The sequence below is a fragment of the Pan troglodytes genome, chromosome 19 (genome assembly GCF_028858775.2).
Source record: "Pan troglodytes isolate AG18354 chromosome 19, NHGRI_mPanTro3-v2.0_pri, whole genome shotgun sequence".
Classification (NCBI taxonomy): Eukaryota; Metazoa; Chordata; class Mammalia; order Primates; family Hominidae; genus Pan; species Pan troglodytes.
In genome coordinates this window covers 13,279,052-13,294,966 of record NC_072417.2, presented here as the reverse complement: position 1 = coordinate 13,294,966, position 15,915 = coordinate 13,279,052, and the positions used below count along the sequence as shown (strand labels likewise).

At 54.7% G+C, this 15,915-nt stretch overlaps 1 protein-coding gene across 8 annotated transcripts in view; it reads right to left on the bottom strand.

The window, feature by feature from the left end:
- Positions 1-15,915, bottom strand: part of RAP1GAP2 (RAP1 GTPase activating protein 2) — a 287,489-nt gene that overhangs the window by 237,964 nt on the left and 33,610 nt on the right. The window contains exon 1 of one of the 8 annotated variants that reach the window (XM_016931196.4): positions 3,669-3,848. The exons of 6 other annotated variants lie outside the window; for them this stretch is intronic. In XM_016931196.4, the coding sequence (XP_016786685.3) occupies positions 3,669-3,712 (44 nt within the window). In that variant the 5' untranslated portion in view covers positions 3,713-3,848. Of the gene's footprint in view, positions 1-3,668; positions 3,849-15,915 lie in introns of those variants that run through there. One more of the 8 variants, XM_016931193.4, reaches the window with a different exon arrangement.

Sequence of the window (15,915 nt, the reverse complement as noted above, 5' to 3'; positions counted from 1 at the left end):
TCACTGGCCCAGTCTGAATTCAGGTATCTCACGTCAGGTCCAGGGATCGTAAGCACTTTGTATGCAGCCTCTCCCTTTATTACGGCTACCCTCACAAGAGGACTCAGCAACCCAGCTTCATGGGTCAGCACGGATGTCAATCTGAATGTCAGCTGGACATCCATATTTCCCAGGCATCTGCTTTGGGAAGACGCAAGCATCCCCAGCACCAGGGACCCTCCTGCCCAAGGAGCCACCAGTCCATCCAGGGAGGCAGACCCTGCTCCTGGGGCAGACCCTGGTGGGTTGTATCAGGCACAGAGGTTCAGAGCGGGGAAGATCACGTTTGCTACAGACTGCCCTCACAGCCAGCTCCTCCACCCCCAGCCTGTGCCCGCCCTCACTGGAAGGGGAGACAGCGCCGCTGAGGTTCTATTTTTACCCCCCTGCATATGCCAGCCCTTATGGCTGGCAAGAAGAGGCCCCTCCTCCCTCTCCAGAGGCAGAAAGGTGGACAGTGTTCCCACTGTCAGTATCTCCTCTTGTGGAAGGGTCATGACCACCACTGTCACCAGCACTGCCACCAGCACCAATGCTGCCTTTGCAACATCACGATTCGTGTCACCATCACTGTCCATGTCACCACGTGTCATCATCAGTGTCACCATCACTATCAGCTTCACTAAAACTGCCACTGGCTCCAGCATGCTGGAGACCCTGGAGGCTCCTTCCGGCACCCTTCTCTGGCCAGCCCAGCTCTGCCTCAGGCTTCCCACAGTCACAGCTCCAGGGAAGAGGAGAGGACACGGAGCTGAGCCAGCCCACAAGTCACCCTGAGGCCTGGAGCTAGGGGACGGGGTCCTTTCACTCTGAGTAAACTCCCAGCACCTTCTGATCTCAGTTCCAACAGCAAAGCAAGCGGCACCCCGAGGGGCCTGGCCCACGTCTCTCCCAGTTTCTTCCTCACACGTCCTCTTGAGTCCCTTCCTTGGGGCTGCCACTACTGGTCCCTGAGGGTCTCACCCTGGAATCCCCACCCGCTCTGGGGTGCAGACCCTCCTCTTCCCCCATTCAACGCACAGACACCCAGATCCGAGCAGGACTCAGAGCCCCACACTCTGCTGTAACGCGTGCAACCCAGAGCTGCCGGATGGCAGCCCCTCACAGCAGGTGCTTAGGTTTTACATTTTCTCAAGGAATCTCCTAATTCTTACAACAGCCCTGTGTTGTGGGTACGGCAGAAATCCCCCACTGACACATGGGGAAACTGAGACCCAGAGAGAGGAAGTGTCCCATTAGAGTTCCTCAATGGTCAAGGTGGAGTCGGCGCCGGAACCGGGGCTCCTGGTGCGTGCACCTCTGATCGCTGTCGGGTCAGCCCCGCCCACCGCACCGCCTACAGGCACCGCGGTCACAGCAGCCCCGGTTCAAACCACGCCTACACAGCAGCCAGCCCACCAGAGTTCCCACATCAGGGTGTGGCCTCAGGAGGGCGGGGCTCTGGTTTTGGAGAGGCTGAGATGGGAGATGGAGAGGACTGTGAGGCTGGGCCTTTCCCTTTCAGGAAGCCAAGGCTCCTGGGCACTCCTCCCTCCCCCATCCCATCCCACCCACCCTCATCACCTTGTCTGCCCCTGGTGCCAGAGGTTATCCACCCTGCATCCAATGGAGCTTGGAAAACACCAGCCCCAGAGATTCTGTTCACTGTCTGGAGGGACCAGGGCTCCAGGAATCAGTGACACCCCCTCCCAGCTGACAGCCATCCCAGATGAGGAGGCCCAAACCCCAGCCTCGCCCCCTTTCTTGCTGCCTTAACCTTCCAAGCCCAGAAGGCCCCGCCATCCCGTCAACCTCAAGGGGCCCCAAGCAGACACCTGCTGTGTGCAAAAGACCTCGATGAGTCCACAAGCATCAACTGAGCCTGTGTGACATGCCAGGCTTCCAGGTGAACGCGACGGGGCAGGGCCTGCCCTCCTGGAACCCACAGCCCAGTGGACACTGAGCCAGCACACAAGGGCGTCTGGGACATCCTAGGGCTCTTCCTCCACCTTTGGCTCACCCTAGACCTCCTGAATCTGAATGTGCATTTCATTAAGGAAGCCCCAGTGAGAAGGGCTGCTAGAGAAGAACTTGGAATTCTGCTTTCTATCTTGGCAGCCCTGGGCAGCCACACTCCTGTCTTCCCCCTCACCTGCCCAGATTCAAATCTCAGGCCTGGCTTTGCCTTGTGCTCTGGAGCTGTGGGTCTCAACACAGAGGGCTTCATATGGAATGAAGCTAGGCTGAGACCGGGACCTGTGCACCCGGAGCTTTCTGGCGACCAGCCTTCCATCTGCTCCACACCTCCCAAAGAAAGGCGGGCCTTGGAGGGCACAATCTAATTGCTGGGCCCTGCCCTGCAAGGCCCACAGCCAAGACACACACACCCCTCCCAACCAGAAGCCAAGTCCTCTGCTGCCTCCCGGACACTGGCACCTACCCTCGGGGCGGCAGCTCTAGATCCAGGCGTCAGGGAGGGCCCGAGAGCAGACACAGGCGACGCTGTGCCATCTTCTCATCCGCACCGTCCCATCTGCCAAACATGGAGTGCCCACAGTCCCTCCCTGCCAGAGGATGGATGGCAAAGTGCTTTTGAAGAGGAGGAAGAGGGAAATAAGCCACACACACGGAAGCGAAAAATTACCGAGGAACACAGCCCCTCTCCCCCTCGCCCTTCGTGCCACCCCCATTAGTCCACCATTTTCCACACCGGGACACCCCCCGGCCACCTCCCGCGGGGCCCTCTCCCAGTCTGACAATGCCCCCAGCCCAGGCACTGAAAGGAAACCGATCATGAAAACCACCAGATTCTGTTCCCCAGCTGCGAAGAAGCTGCCAGCACTGGGAACCAGAGACAAGCCTTTGGCCTTCGTGTGCCTACCTTCTGCCCCCCGCCGGGAAGAAAAAGCACATCCCTCATCCCAGACAGAAGCTTAGAGGCAAGAGTGTCCAGAGGGCCAGGCAGGAGGCTGGGGACAGATGCAGCTGCTCAGGCTAGGACAGAGCTAGGGTGGGCTGCCTGGGGTGCAGGTGGGAGACCTTCTCTCACAACCCACCCCCAAGACAGCAGGCAGCCCAGAGGTCCAGCAGGTACAGACTCCCCTGCCACAAGGCCACACCAACAGCACAGACAGGAGCATCACACACACAAACACGCAGACACAAGCACACACAGACACAGAAGGCCAGAAGTGCAGACAGGCAGCTGCCCACATGCACAGGCACACAACTCACACACGGTCACACGGACTGGCAGTCACAGCCACACACACACGCCTGCACACACAGGCTCAAACGCGCACACACACACTTACACATAATCCCAGACACGCACACACATACACGGGAACCTGCGGACACAGAGACACACACATTCAACTGCAGTCACACTCATGCTATCCACCTCCCCACGGGCAGCCGGCGCAGACCTCCAGGATTCGCCAGCAGATTGTGCCCAGGGACAGTGGGGAAGGCTTACGGTCTCTGATGTCCCCACCAGGATCCTGCATCTCGACCTGCCAGGGCGTCAGCAGACCCAGCTCTCAGGCACAGCCCGAGCCCCTCTGTTCCCACGGCCGCCGATGCACTTAACAAGACTTCACTTCTAAGTTCTCTCCCATCGTTCCCCCACCCTCCCACCTGTCACCCACCATCCGAAGCCCCCAAAGGAGACACTGCGCTTCCGGCCAAACATGGTTGTGGCTGCAGAGCCCGGGGTCCCAGCGATGTCCCAACGATGTCCCCGGGGCTGTCCGCAAGAGGGCCGTGGTACAGCGGGGTCAGTGCCGGTGCAGGGCGGGGAGCCCAGCGTGGCACCTCCCTCTTCGCCTGCCCCCAACCCGAGCTTCCTGTGGGTGAGGCTGCAGAGCTGGGAGGTGTGTCCTGCACTCCAGGAGGCACCAAGATAGGCCGAGGAGGTTGTGGAGGGCAGCTTCCCCACACCCAGAGGAACCCACAGCTCCGGAAGGGGCTCGGCTGGCAGATTGCTCCACAGCCCCAGTTAGCAGCCCGGCCCACACAGCCCCAGCTTCCTGGAACCCAAAGGCGCCCCAAGGATTCCCACAGCCACGCCCAGGAGGGACAGAAAGATTCAGCTGGAAGCCTCAGGGACGCCTGAGCACTGGGGACCTTCACACCCACTCCCGAGGGCTGCCTGAGACAGGGACCTTTGCCTGCCTGCCCCACCGTGGCTCGGCACACGCCAGAGGAACCAGCCACACACATGTCATTCCACTAGCACACGTGGATGTAAGTATACATGCACACGCATGGGCACAGGGGCACGTGGGATGCACACATGGACACACACACGCCCAGGATACCCAGGTACACACAGATACATGCACGCAGACATACGTATCATTAGACACCTGTACACACCTGAGCACAGCGTGGTACACATGCTCCCGTGCACATCCACACACCACTTCATACAGGCATCAGTAGACACACCTGCACACGCTTCTCACATACTGACAAAGCCCCACTGGACACATGCACAGACATGAACGCATACACATGTGCCCGCAGGCACTCATCCACATACTTAGACCACATCACACTGCAAGGGGCATTCGCATGTACACACACATGGGCACAGAGCTGTACCTGTCAGCCGCCCCCCACCCCCGCCGCCAAGTGTCTAGACAGAGGTCAGAGCAGTGGCATGCTTCACGCTGGCCGTGTGGGGTGGGGAGGCGGTACCCGTGTGCAGGTGGATTTGTCTTCCCAGCTGAACCGCAGGGTTCGTCCTCATCTCTGCATGCTCAGGTGCTGGTCCTCATGCCACAGGGCTAGCGTGTCCTGCACGCATCCCAGTCTGCACACCACAGGGCCAGTGCTCATCTCTGCACGCACTGGTGCTGACCACACCTGGTACACAGCAGGCACTTACTAATGGCAGCCCCTCAAAGGGATGTGGCACGTACACTACAACAGACACTGGGGGGAGTGGGCACAGATAGGGCCCCAGGCCCCACCCTACCCCCAAGCAGTGGAGAAAGGGAAGAAAACGTCTCAAAAAAAAAAAAAAGAAGAAGAAGAAAGGCCGGGTGTGGCGGCTCACACCTGTAATCCCAGCACTTTGGGAGGCCAACGCGGGTGGATCACCTGAGGTCAGGAGTTCGAGACCAGCCTGGCCAACATGGTGAAACCCCATCTCTACTAAAAATACAAAAATTAGCCAGGCATGATGGCAGGTGCCTGTAATCCCAGCTACTCCGGAGGCTGAGGCAGGAGAATCGTTTGAACCTGGGAGGCAGAGGTTGCAGTGAGCCAAGATCATGCCGTTGTACTCCAGCCTGGGCAACAAAGAGCAAAACTCCATCTCAAAAAAAAAGGGAAAAAAACGGCCCTAGCTGGTGCCATTGGCCTCTCTCTCCGGCCAACCCTCCCTGAAGTTTCCTCTCTGGCACCTGCTGCCACTGTGAAGGTCCTAGACTCCGTGCTGAGGTGCCAGGGGCCAACCCCAGCTTGTGGACCAAGGGCACAAGGATTTCTATTTTCTTGACTCCTTCACAGCAGGGGACACCACAGGGGCCTCAAGCCCTGAGTGGGCTGGGGGAGCAGCTTCAGGGTCCTGGGCCAGAGCAGGGCTGGGGGCTGACTCTCTACCTCCAAGGCAGCTAGCCCCCAGCAGGAGCCCGGAGGCTTCCCCCAACCCTCACCTCTGCCCCAGGAAAGTTAGGATTGTGTGGTTCATGCTCTGGGGTGGCTTCAGGCTGCTGGCTTCCCACTGGATGGCCACTGCAGAGTGCCACAAGTGCCTCTCTCCCCAGAGGCACCCACCCACACCCAGGAAGTGCTCAACAGGTACCGTGGACAACTTGGCTCCTGCCTGCCCTGCCTCCATCTGAGAAGAACCCTCTGCACTCCATCCACCTCCAGGGTCAGGAGTGGGCACCTGACCAGGCGTGGCCAGCCAAGGGGACTGGTTCAGGAGACCTAAGTAAACCCAACAAGACACCATCCCAAGAGGCTTCCCCTGCTGAAGCATGAGATGAAAGCCTGGGGCTGTGGAGAGTGTGGGGAAAATGAAACTGACTCACAGGAAGGCAGAGAAGAGAACTGACAGAGAAAGGGAAAGAGGAGAAAGATCATGTCTTTTTTTTTTTTTTTTTTTTTTTTTTTGAAGAGTCTCGCTCTGTCACCCAGGCTGGAGTGCAGTGGCACGGCTCACTGCAACCTCCACCTCCCTGGTTCAAGTGATTCCCCTGCCTCAGACTCCCACATATCTGTTTACAGGCACCCACCATCACGCCCAGCTAATTTTTGTGTTTTTAGTAGAGACAGGGTTTCACCATGTTGGCCAGGCTAGTCTCGAACTCCTGACCTCTGGTGATCCACCTGTCTCAGCCTCCCAAAGTGCTGGGATTCCAGGCGGGAGCCACCACACCCGGCCAAAAGATTGAGTCTCAAGGGCATCATCTGAGCTCCAGGATCCGGCTGTGCCAGGAGCCAGCTGACCCCGGGTATAGGAGAGCCAGCCGTACGTCTCTTTATTCCTAAAGCCAGTATGAGTTGGATTTCTTTCATTCTCCATTAATAAAGTCCCAACTAAAGAAAAGAGCTTGACAAGTGAACAAGTGAAAGTGGGAACAGTCAGCCCACCTGGCCTCCCGTCGCTGACAGCAACACCTGCTCTAGGCCAAGCACCATGCTGGGTGCAGAAAGCACCAGGGTGAGCCAGGCACAGCCCACAGCCTCAGTCGGGAGATGCTGGGGTTGGGGGTGTTGCATAGGTTGCAAAAATTCCTGTTGCAGGCCGGGTGCAGTGGCTCACGCCTGTAATCCCAACACTTTGGGAGACCAAGGCAGGGAGATCACCTGAGGTCAGGAGTTCGAGACCAGCCTGGCCAACATGGTGAAACCCTGTCTTTACTAAAAGTACAAAAATTAGCCGGGCGTCGTGGCACATGCCTGTAATCCCAGCTACTCAGGAGGCTGAGGCAGGAGAATCGCTTGAACCTGGGAGGCAGAGGTTGCAGTGAGCCGAGATCACGCCACTGCACTCCAGCCTGGGCAACAAGAGCGAAACTCTATCTCAAAAAAAAAACAAAAAAAATCCTGTTGCAAATTACTTTTTTAAAAAATCAGTTAGAGGGAGTTAATGACAGGCCATCTTTGGAGTATACGTTGATGCGCTTTCATACATGAGAGAGAAGCGGGGTGATAGTCACATCACACTTGGGCACGCCCCACCACCCACACTGACCACATGTGAAAGCTGCCCGCCGCATGCATTCTAGGGGAAGACAAAGCTGACAGATGCTTTTATCTGGGGCCTCCCGGTCTATGGAGACAGCCAGGTAAATGCCCAGCTATGAACACCTGGACCAAGTGTTCCCAGAGCCGGGACAGACTCTGGCCCAGGCACAGACATCTGAACGGCAGCCTGGAGACAGGTAAGCGGTGCGTTTCGAGGCCTCCGCTGCTGCCACCCTGAGGCTGGTTTCCCCCACCAGGGGGTGTGCCCCTGACAGCCACAAACAACACTCCTGAGTCAGACACCCGGCCACGGAGCAGGACTGGCCCGGCTGCCGGCCCTGCAGAACCCACAGCAGCCTGGACTTCTTCGATGCCGCTGGGATCCAGGAACCTTGGAGAAACCAGGAGGATCCAGGGGCCCACACGTCCCCAGACTGAGGGCTGGAAAGGGGGAAGGGACTCTCCCAGACGGCTCATGGCCCATCATGAGCCCTGCAGGGTGTGAGAGTCTTCCTAGGGACTTTCCCACGCTGCCTTCCTCTCCTTCCTTGGGGCCCAGTGACCTTGGGCAAGTTACGTAACCTCTCTAGGCCTCAGTTTTATCTTCTGTAATTTGGGGAGGCTGCCACCACCTTCACGAGTTTATCAGCGAACAGAAACACTGAGCACGGGGCTCCAATGCCATCACGGGAGCGCTATCATTACTGTCAAGGACGATTCTGTCCCTGCTTCAGTCCCGTGCAGCTTCCTGACCCCCTGCTCTGACCCTGTGGTTCCTCTTCCATGTGCCGTGCACAGCGAGGAGACTGTGGGCTCCCTGGGAAGGATTGTGAGTCAAGAGACAAGGGAAGCGGCCAGGCGCAGTGTCTCACGCCTGTCATCCCAGCACTTTGGGAAGCCGAGGCAAGCGGATCACCTGAGGTCAGGAGTTCAAGACCAGCCTGGCCAACATGGTGAAACCCCACCTCTACTAAAAACACAAAAATTAGCCAGGCATGGTGGCGGGCACCTGTAATCCCAGCTCCTTGGAAGGCTGAGGCAGGAGAATCGTTTGAGCCTGGGAGGTGGAGGTTTCAGTGAGCCAAGACCATGACATTGCACTCCAGCCTGGGTGACAGAGTGAGACTCCATCTCAAAAAAAAAAAAAAAAAAAAAGAAAAGAAAAGGGAAGCGCTCTGTGAAGCAGGCCCAGCCCTCCTGGCCCCATCAAGCACAGCCCAGCTTCCTCCCAGAGCTCAGCTGACTCTCAGCAGCCAGCGGGGAGAGGAGGATGAGCTGCGGGCACAAGAGAGCCAGGGCAGCACCGGCATCTGCGAGTCTCCTGTGGGCCAGCGCGGACCAAAGCGCTTAGCTTTTCAGCCTCACACCCCTCTGAGAGGGTGCCCTGTTATCCCATTTTACAGATAGGAACCCTGAGGCTCAGGGAAGTGAAGGAATCCAACCAAATTAACCCAGCTTGATGATTATCAGCCCCACTAATTCTGGATCCACAGAAATGCACAGTGCATCAGTGCCCATGTTACAGACAGGAAAACTAAGGTCCTAAAGCAAAACTCAGCTCATCACTGGGGAGAGAATAATGAAGATGGAAAGAGCAAGTACCCAGCTACCCCCAGTGCCTGGCTGGACGGGCTCCTTCTCTCTCAGGCTCAAAACGCTTCCCAGAGCCTGCTGTGGGTCACAGTTCACAAGGGCTGTAGGTGTTCCTCGGGGACCAGCCTGGGGCGAAGTCCCAGCCAGAGTCCCAACCCCAGGGCAGAGCTCCAGGGAACCCACCCAGTTCGATGGGCATTTTTTTTTCTCTTTTAGAGACGGAGGCTCGTTCTGTCACCCAGGCTGGAGTGCAGTGGCACGATCTCAGCTCACTGCAACCTCCGCCTCCCAGGTTCAAGTGATTCTCCTGCCTCTGCCTCCAGAGTAGCTGGGATTACAGGCACCTGCCAACACACCTGGCTAATTTTTGTACTTTTAGTGGAGATGGGGTTTTGCCATGTTGGCCTGGGTGGTCTCGAACTCATGACCTCAAAAGATCCGTCCACCTCAGCCTCCCAAAGTGCTGGGATTACAGGCATGAGCCACGGCGCCCGCGGCGCCCGGCCTCTATGGGCTTTTGAGGCAGGTAGAGCCAAGAAAGCTCGCTGGGCTCAGAGGAGGGGGCAGTTCAGGCTCCTGTCAGCAGCAGCCCCTCCACTGTGTCCCCTGGCCCTCGGGGCAGGACGGGAGGAAGGGACAATGTGGTTTCCTCTGCTCGAGCAGCTCAGACCTCATAGCCACCAGTGGGAGCTGAAAGATGAGACAAGCTCCTTCCCCGGGCATGGGGATGAGGCAGTTACAGGAAGCTCAGGAAACAGATGTCCCGAGTGAAGCAGGCACTAGGTGGTCTGACCCAGATCCTCCCCCATCCAGACAGTAGTACCCATCCAGCCCCAGTACTAACCCCCTGGAGCTCAGCTCTCATCCCAGATCCACCTCTAAGTCACTGGGGGCAGGTGACCTACTCTTTTGAGACTTCAGCCTACTAGTCATCCAAGGGGAGACTTAGACTGGCCTCTGCTTCCTTCATAAACCATATGAAGATAAAGGGTGATAGAGAGGTCGGGCGCGGTGGCTCACGCCTGTAATCCCAGCGCTCTGGGATTATACCTGCCAAGGCGGGCGGATCACCTGAGGTCGGGAGTTTGAGACCAGCCTGACCAACATGGAGAAACCCCGTCTCTACTAAAAATACAAAATTAGCTGGGTGTAGTGGCTCATGCCTGTAATCCCAGCTACTCGGGAGGCTGAGGCGGGAGAATTGCTTGAACCCAGGAGGTGGAGGTTGCAGTGAGCTGAGATCATGCCGCTGCACTCCAGCCTGGGTGACAGAGGGAGACTCCATCTCAAAACAAACCACCAAAAAAAAAAAAAGGATGATGGAGAAAGACGCTGGTCTCCAGGGAAACAGGGCACAGTGGGCATTCAGGGCCAGCAACCCCACATTAGTGAAGAATTCACGCCTCAGGGTCAAGATAAAAACAGCATCTAGCATCTGCATAGTGATTTACAGTCCACAGATCACTGCCCACCTGCACTATCTCAAGGTCCAGACTAAATTTCCCATTGCACAAGTGCTGAAAAGCAAGATGATGGCAGATTGCAAAAGGAGGGCTTGTAAAAACTGAGTTCCAAGAGCAGGGCCCAGACATATACCACGATTGCACAGTTTATTTATTTACTTTTTTTTTTTTTTTTTTTCAGATGGAGTCTCACTCTATCGCCCAAGCTGGAGTGCACTGGTGCAATCTCGGCTCACTGCAGTCTCTGCCTCCCAGGTTCAAGCAATTCTCCTGCCTCAGCCCCCAGAGTAGCTAGGACTACCAGTACACGCCACCATGCCTGGCTAATGTTTTTTTTTTTTTTTTTTTTTTTAGTAGAGACTGTCTGTGAGTCATTTCACCATGTTGGCCAGGCTGGTCTTGAACTCCTGACCTCAGGTGATCTGCCCACCTCAGTTTCCCAAAATTATTGCAGTTTATTCTTATCTGTTCAGTAAAGTCCGTCTGCCAAGAGAGTTTTAGCCACACATGGCTCTGAACTAAACAAGCTACAAAGTTTACTACAGTTAAAAATTTTAAATAATAACAAGGTATCACTTTTACCCATCAGATAAAGTTTTAAAAATTTGATAATGCCGGGCACGGTGGCTCACACCTGTAATCCCAGCACTTTGGGAGGACAAGGCGGGTGGATCACCTGAGCTCAGGAGTTCGAGACCAGTGTGGGCAACACGGTGGAACCCCCATCTCTACAAAAAATACAAAAATTAGTGGGGCATGATGGCAGGCACCTGTAGTCCCAGCTACTTGGGAGGCTGAGGTGGGAGGATCACTTGAGCCCAGGAAGCAGAGGTTTCAGGGAGCCATGATTGGGCCACTGCACTCCAGCCTGGGTGACAGAGCCCAGACCCTATCTCAAAAAGAAAAAATTGATAATTGTGTAAAGGTATAAGGAAACGGGCATCCCATTAATGTGTAGCTATTGGGCAATATCTCTGTGCTGGTTAAATTTATGTGTCAATTTGACTGGGCTAGGGGATATCTCCATAGCTGTTGAAATATTATTTCTGGGTATGTCTGTGAGTTGTTTCTGGAAGAGATTAGCCTTTGAATTGGTAGACTAAGTAAAGAAGATGCCGCTTTACCAATGTGGGCCGGCATCAACCAATCCACTGAGAGCTTGAATAGACGAAAAAGGTGGAGGAAAGGAGAGTTCATTCTCTGCCTGAGCTGAGAACCCGCCTTCTCCTGCCCTCAGCTATCAACGCTCCTCGTTCTTGTGCCTTAGGACTTGGACTAGAACTATACCACCAGCTTTCCTGGATCCCCAGCTAATAGATGGCAAATCATGGGACTTCTCGGCCTCCAAAATTGCATTAACCTGATGGGGCGCAGTGGCTCACGCCTGGCTGGGGCTCAGTAATCCCAGCACTTTGGGAGGCCAAGGCAGGTGGATCACTTGAGGTCAGGAGTTCGAGACCAGTGTGATCAACATGGTGAAACCCACGTCTCTACTAAAAATACAAAAAAAAATCTGGGCATGGTGGCGGGCACCTGTAATCCCAGCTACTCAGGAGGCTGAGGCAGGAGAACTGCTTGAATCAGGGAGGTAGAGGCTGCAGTGAGCTGAGATTGTGCCACTGCACTCCTGCCTGGGCGACAGAGCCAGTCTCTGTCTCAAAGCAAACAAACAAAAAAACCCCACAAAATTGCATGAACCAATCCCTCATAATAAATCTAAACACACACACACACACACACACACACACACCCCTATATACATATGTATATATTTCCTATTAGTTCTATTTCTCTGCAGAGCCCTGACTAATACACTCTATCAAAACTGTTTAAGTGCACATACCCTTTATGCCAACAATTTTGTTTTTAGAAATTTATTGCACAGGTTAACTCATACCAGTTGACAAGATCTACGTATACTGATGTTAATCATATCATTATAATAGCAAATTCAAAAAATAATCTAAATGATCAACTGAGGATTAAGTACATTGCAGAATAAGTGTACAATGGAATACTATCTAGCCACTCAAAATAACGAGGTAGCACTTAATATATGTTAATATATGAAGATATGCTAAAAATTCAAGTTTAAAAAAACAGGCACAGGCTGGGCGCGGTGGCTTATGCCTGTAATCCCAGTACTTTGGGAGGCCGAGGCGGGCAGATCACGAGGTCAGGAGATTGAAACCATCCTGGCTAACATGGTGAAACCCCATCTCTACTAAAAATACAAAAACTTAGCCAGGTGTGGCGGCATGCGCCTGTATTCCCAGCTACTCGGGAGGCTGAGGCAGGAGAATTGCGTGAACCTGGGAGAGGCAGCTTGCAGTGAGCTGAGATGGCGCCACTGCACTCCAGCCTGGGCGACAGAGCAAGACTCCATCTCAAACAAAACAAACAAACAAAAAAAACAGGCTCAGTGTGTGGTGACTCACACCTGTCATCCTAGCACTTTGGGAGGCCAAGGCAGGAGGATTGCTTGAGCCCAGGAGTTTGAGACCAGTCCCAGCAACATAGTAAGACCCCATCTGTACAAAAATTTTTTTAATTAGCCAGGCATGGTGCTGTGCACCTGTAGTCCCAGCTACCTAGGAGGCTGATGTGGAAGGATCACTTGAGCCCAGGAGGTTGGGGCTGCAGTAAAGACCACTGCACTCCAGTGTGGCCAAAAAGCAAGACTCTGTCTCGAAAAAAAAAAAAAAAAAAAAAACAAAGCTGGGCATGGTGGCTCACATCTGTAATCCCAGCACTTTGGAGGCCATGGTGGGGGTGGATCACTTGAGGTCAGGAGTTCGAGACCAGCCTGGCCAACATGGTAAAACCCTGTCTCTACTAAAAACTACAAAACTAGCCAGGTATGGTGGCATGCGCCTATAACCCCAGCTATTTGGGAGGCTGGGGCAGGAGAATGGCTTGAACCCGGGAAGCGGAGGTTGCAGTGAGCAGAGATCGCGCCCCTGCACACCAGCCTGGGGACAGAGCGAGACTCCATCTCAAAAAAAAAAAAAAAGGCTGGGAGCGATGGCTCACGCCTGTAATCCCGGCAGTTTGGGAAGCCAAGGTGGGTGGATCACTTGAGGTCAGGAGTTTGAGACCAGCCCTGCCAAGATGGTGAAACCCCGTCTCTACTAAACACTACAAAAATTAGTCGGGCATGGTGGCACCTGCCTGTAATCCCAGCTACTCAGGAGACTGGGGCAGGAGAGTCACTTGAATCCGGGAGGCAGAGGGTGCAGTGAGCCCGAGATCACGCCACTGCACTCCAGCCTGGGCAACAGAGTGAGACTCCGTTGCAAAACATTAAAAAAAAAAAAAAAATTGAAGAAAAAAAAAAAGAAAAGAAAGGCTTGGACCGTGGGGGCTGTCTGAAGGAGATTCTCACTAAAGGAGATCACACAGCCAACTCTGCCCACACCACCCAGCTGGGTCACTCCCGCCCTCCCCTGCTAAGGCGGGGCACCTGGCGCCTCCCAGGACCGGCCAGAAGGTGGGCGTTTGCGCCCTCTGCAGGCAAGCTTGGGTGGTGCGAGGAGGAAAGGGAGCGTCTTCCTGCGCTTATTTCTAGGACGGCAGCCATGTTGCCCTCTGGCGGAAGGGGTTGAAGGGAGGGGGAATCCTCCTCCTGCAAAAGAGAAGCAACCACCACCTGGTGTCAGAACACACGGATTCCAGCCCCAGTCCTGACATTAAATGTAGCTGTGAGGAAACCACTTAAACTCCCTCTGCCTCAGGTTTTTCATCTGTAAAGAATAACTTCAGGCCGGGCGCGGTGGCTCAGGCCTGTAATCCCAGCACTTTGGGAGGCCGAGGCGGACGGATCACCTGAGGTCAGGAGTTCGAGACCAGCCTGGCCAACATGGTGAAACCCCGTCTCTCCTAAAAATACAAAATTACCCCGGCATGGTGGCGCATGCCTGTAATCCCAGCTACGCAGGAGGCTGAGGCGGGAGAATCGCTTGAACCCGGGAGGTGGAGGTTGCGGTGAGCCGAGATCTGACCACTGCACTCCAGCCTGGGCAACAAGAGCAAATCTCTGTCTAAAAAAAAAAAAAAAAAAAAAAAAAGATGTCATACTTTTTACTTCCTTTCATCTTTACCACACCACAGTCTCCCTCCTGGTAAGTAACTGGAGCCTCAGAGAGGTTAAGAGACTCGTCCAAGGTCACAGTGTAGCAGGACGAGCCACAGACAAAACTCCTCAGACACCGGATTAAAGAAGGGAGAGGTTTTTATTCGGCCGGGAGCATCGGCAGACTCGCGTCTTAAGAACCGAGCTCCCCGAAAAAGAAATTCTTGGCCTTTTTAAAGGCTTACAACTTTAAGGGGTCCACGTGAAAGGGTCGTGATACATCAAGCAAGCGTGGGAAATGTGACTGGGGGCTACATGCATCAGCTAACAGAACAAAGAGTTTTACAGTGCTTTTTTCATACAGTGTCTGGAATTTACAGATAACAAAAGTAGTTTAGGTCAGGGGTTGATGTTATAATTATTACTTTTTTTAACTCCTAGGGCCGGGTGGTGGTGCCAAGGTTGTCTGGCTATTTATCTTACTTTTTTTTTTTTTCCAACTTTTTGCTTTTTCTCTCCTCCCATCTTGTGAACTAGGCAAGGTGGGGGCAGGAGGACAGCAGGAGTAGTAGTGGTCTCCTTCCTTAACAGGGCTGGAAGGTGACAGAATTCAAACCCAGAGTCCCCCTTTGAGCCCTTCTGCCATTCCTTCAGGGAAGTCTCACAGCAGAGCAGGCCCTAAATGAGGGCTGCGTTAGATGGGAGACAGTGCCAGGCTGGGCTCGTGCAAACCCCCAGATTCTTCCTGGGCCCCCTGCCAACGCTCTGCTCAGGAGCAGCCCTAACCTGGGCCACAAGGAGCAAACCCTGAGATTCCTCCCTGAGGCCAGCAAGCGAGGCAGGGGGATGATGCCGCAGGGGGATGATGCCTCAGGCAGATGAACAGTGACTCAGGTGGAAGCAGGCGGCAGGGACAGGGAGAAGCGGAGAGCTCCCTCAGCTCAAACACAGCATGTTCAGGCCTCACCATCTTGATTTTTCCTGGATAAAGATGGGGGTCTGGTGGGGTTCATCCCAGCCTCAAGCCCAGAGCAATTCTGCCTGAGCCCCAGCCTCATGGTATCTCCATCAGCAACATGTGTCCCAGGCCCCTTGAAGGGAGCAGGGCTGACCTGTAATGAGATAATAAACTGGGACAGAAAAGGCCTTTCCCATTCAAGTTCCCCCTTCAGCAGGGGGAAGAGCCCCACCCTCAGCAGGGCTCTGCACAGTAAGATGCCTCCTGGACTACCTGAGAGTAGGCGGGGATTTGGGGACAGACCCTGTCGTTTGGACAGACCCAAGCCTCACCTGTGGCCAGGGGATCAGTGAGCAAAAGTGTAGCTGCTGCTAAAAGAATAAACTGTTGGCCGGGTGCGGTGGATCACGCCTGTAATCCCAGCACTTTGGGATGCCGAGTCGGGCGGATCACTTGAGGTCAGGAGTTCAAGACCAGCCTGGCTAACATGGCAAGACCCTGTCTCTACTAAAAATACAAAAATTAGCCAGGTGTCATGGCAGGCACCTGTAGTCCCAGCTATTTGGGAGGCTGAGGCAGGAGAATCGCTTGAGTCCGGGAGATGG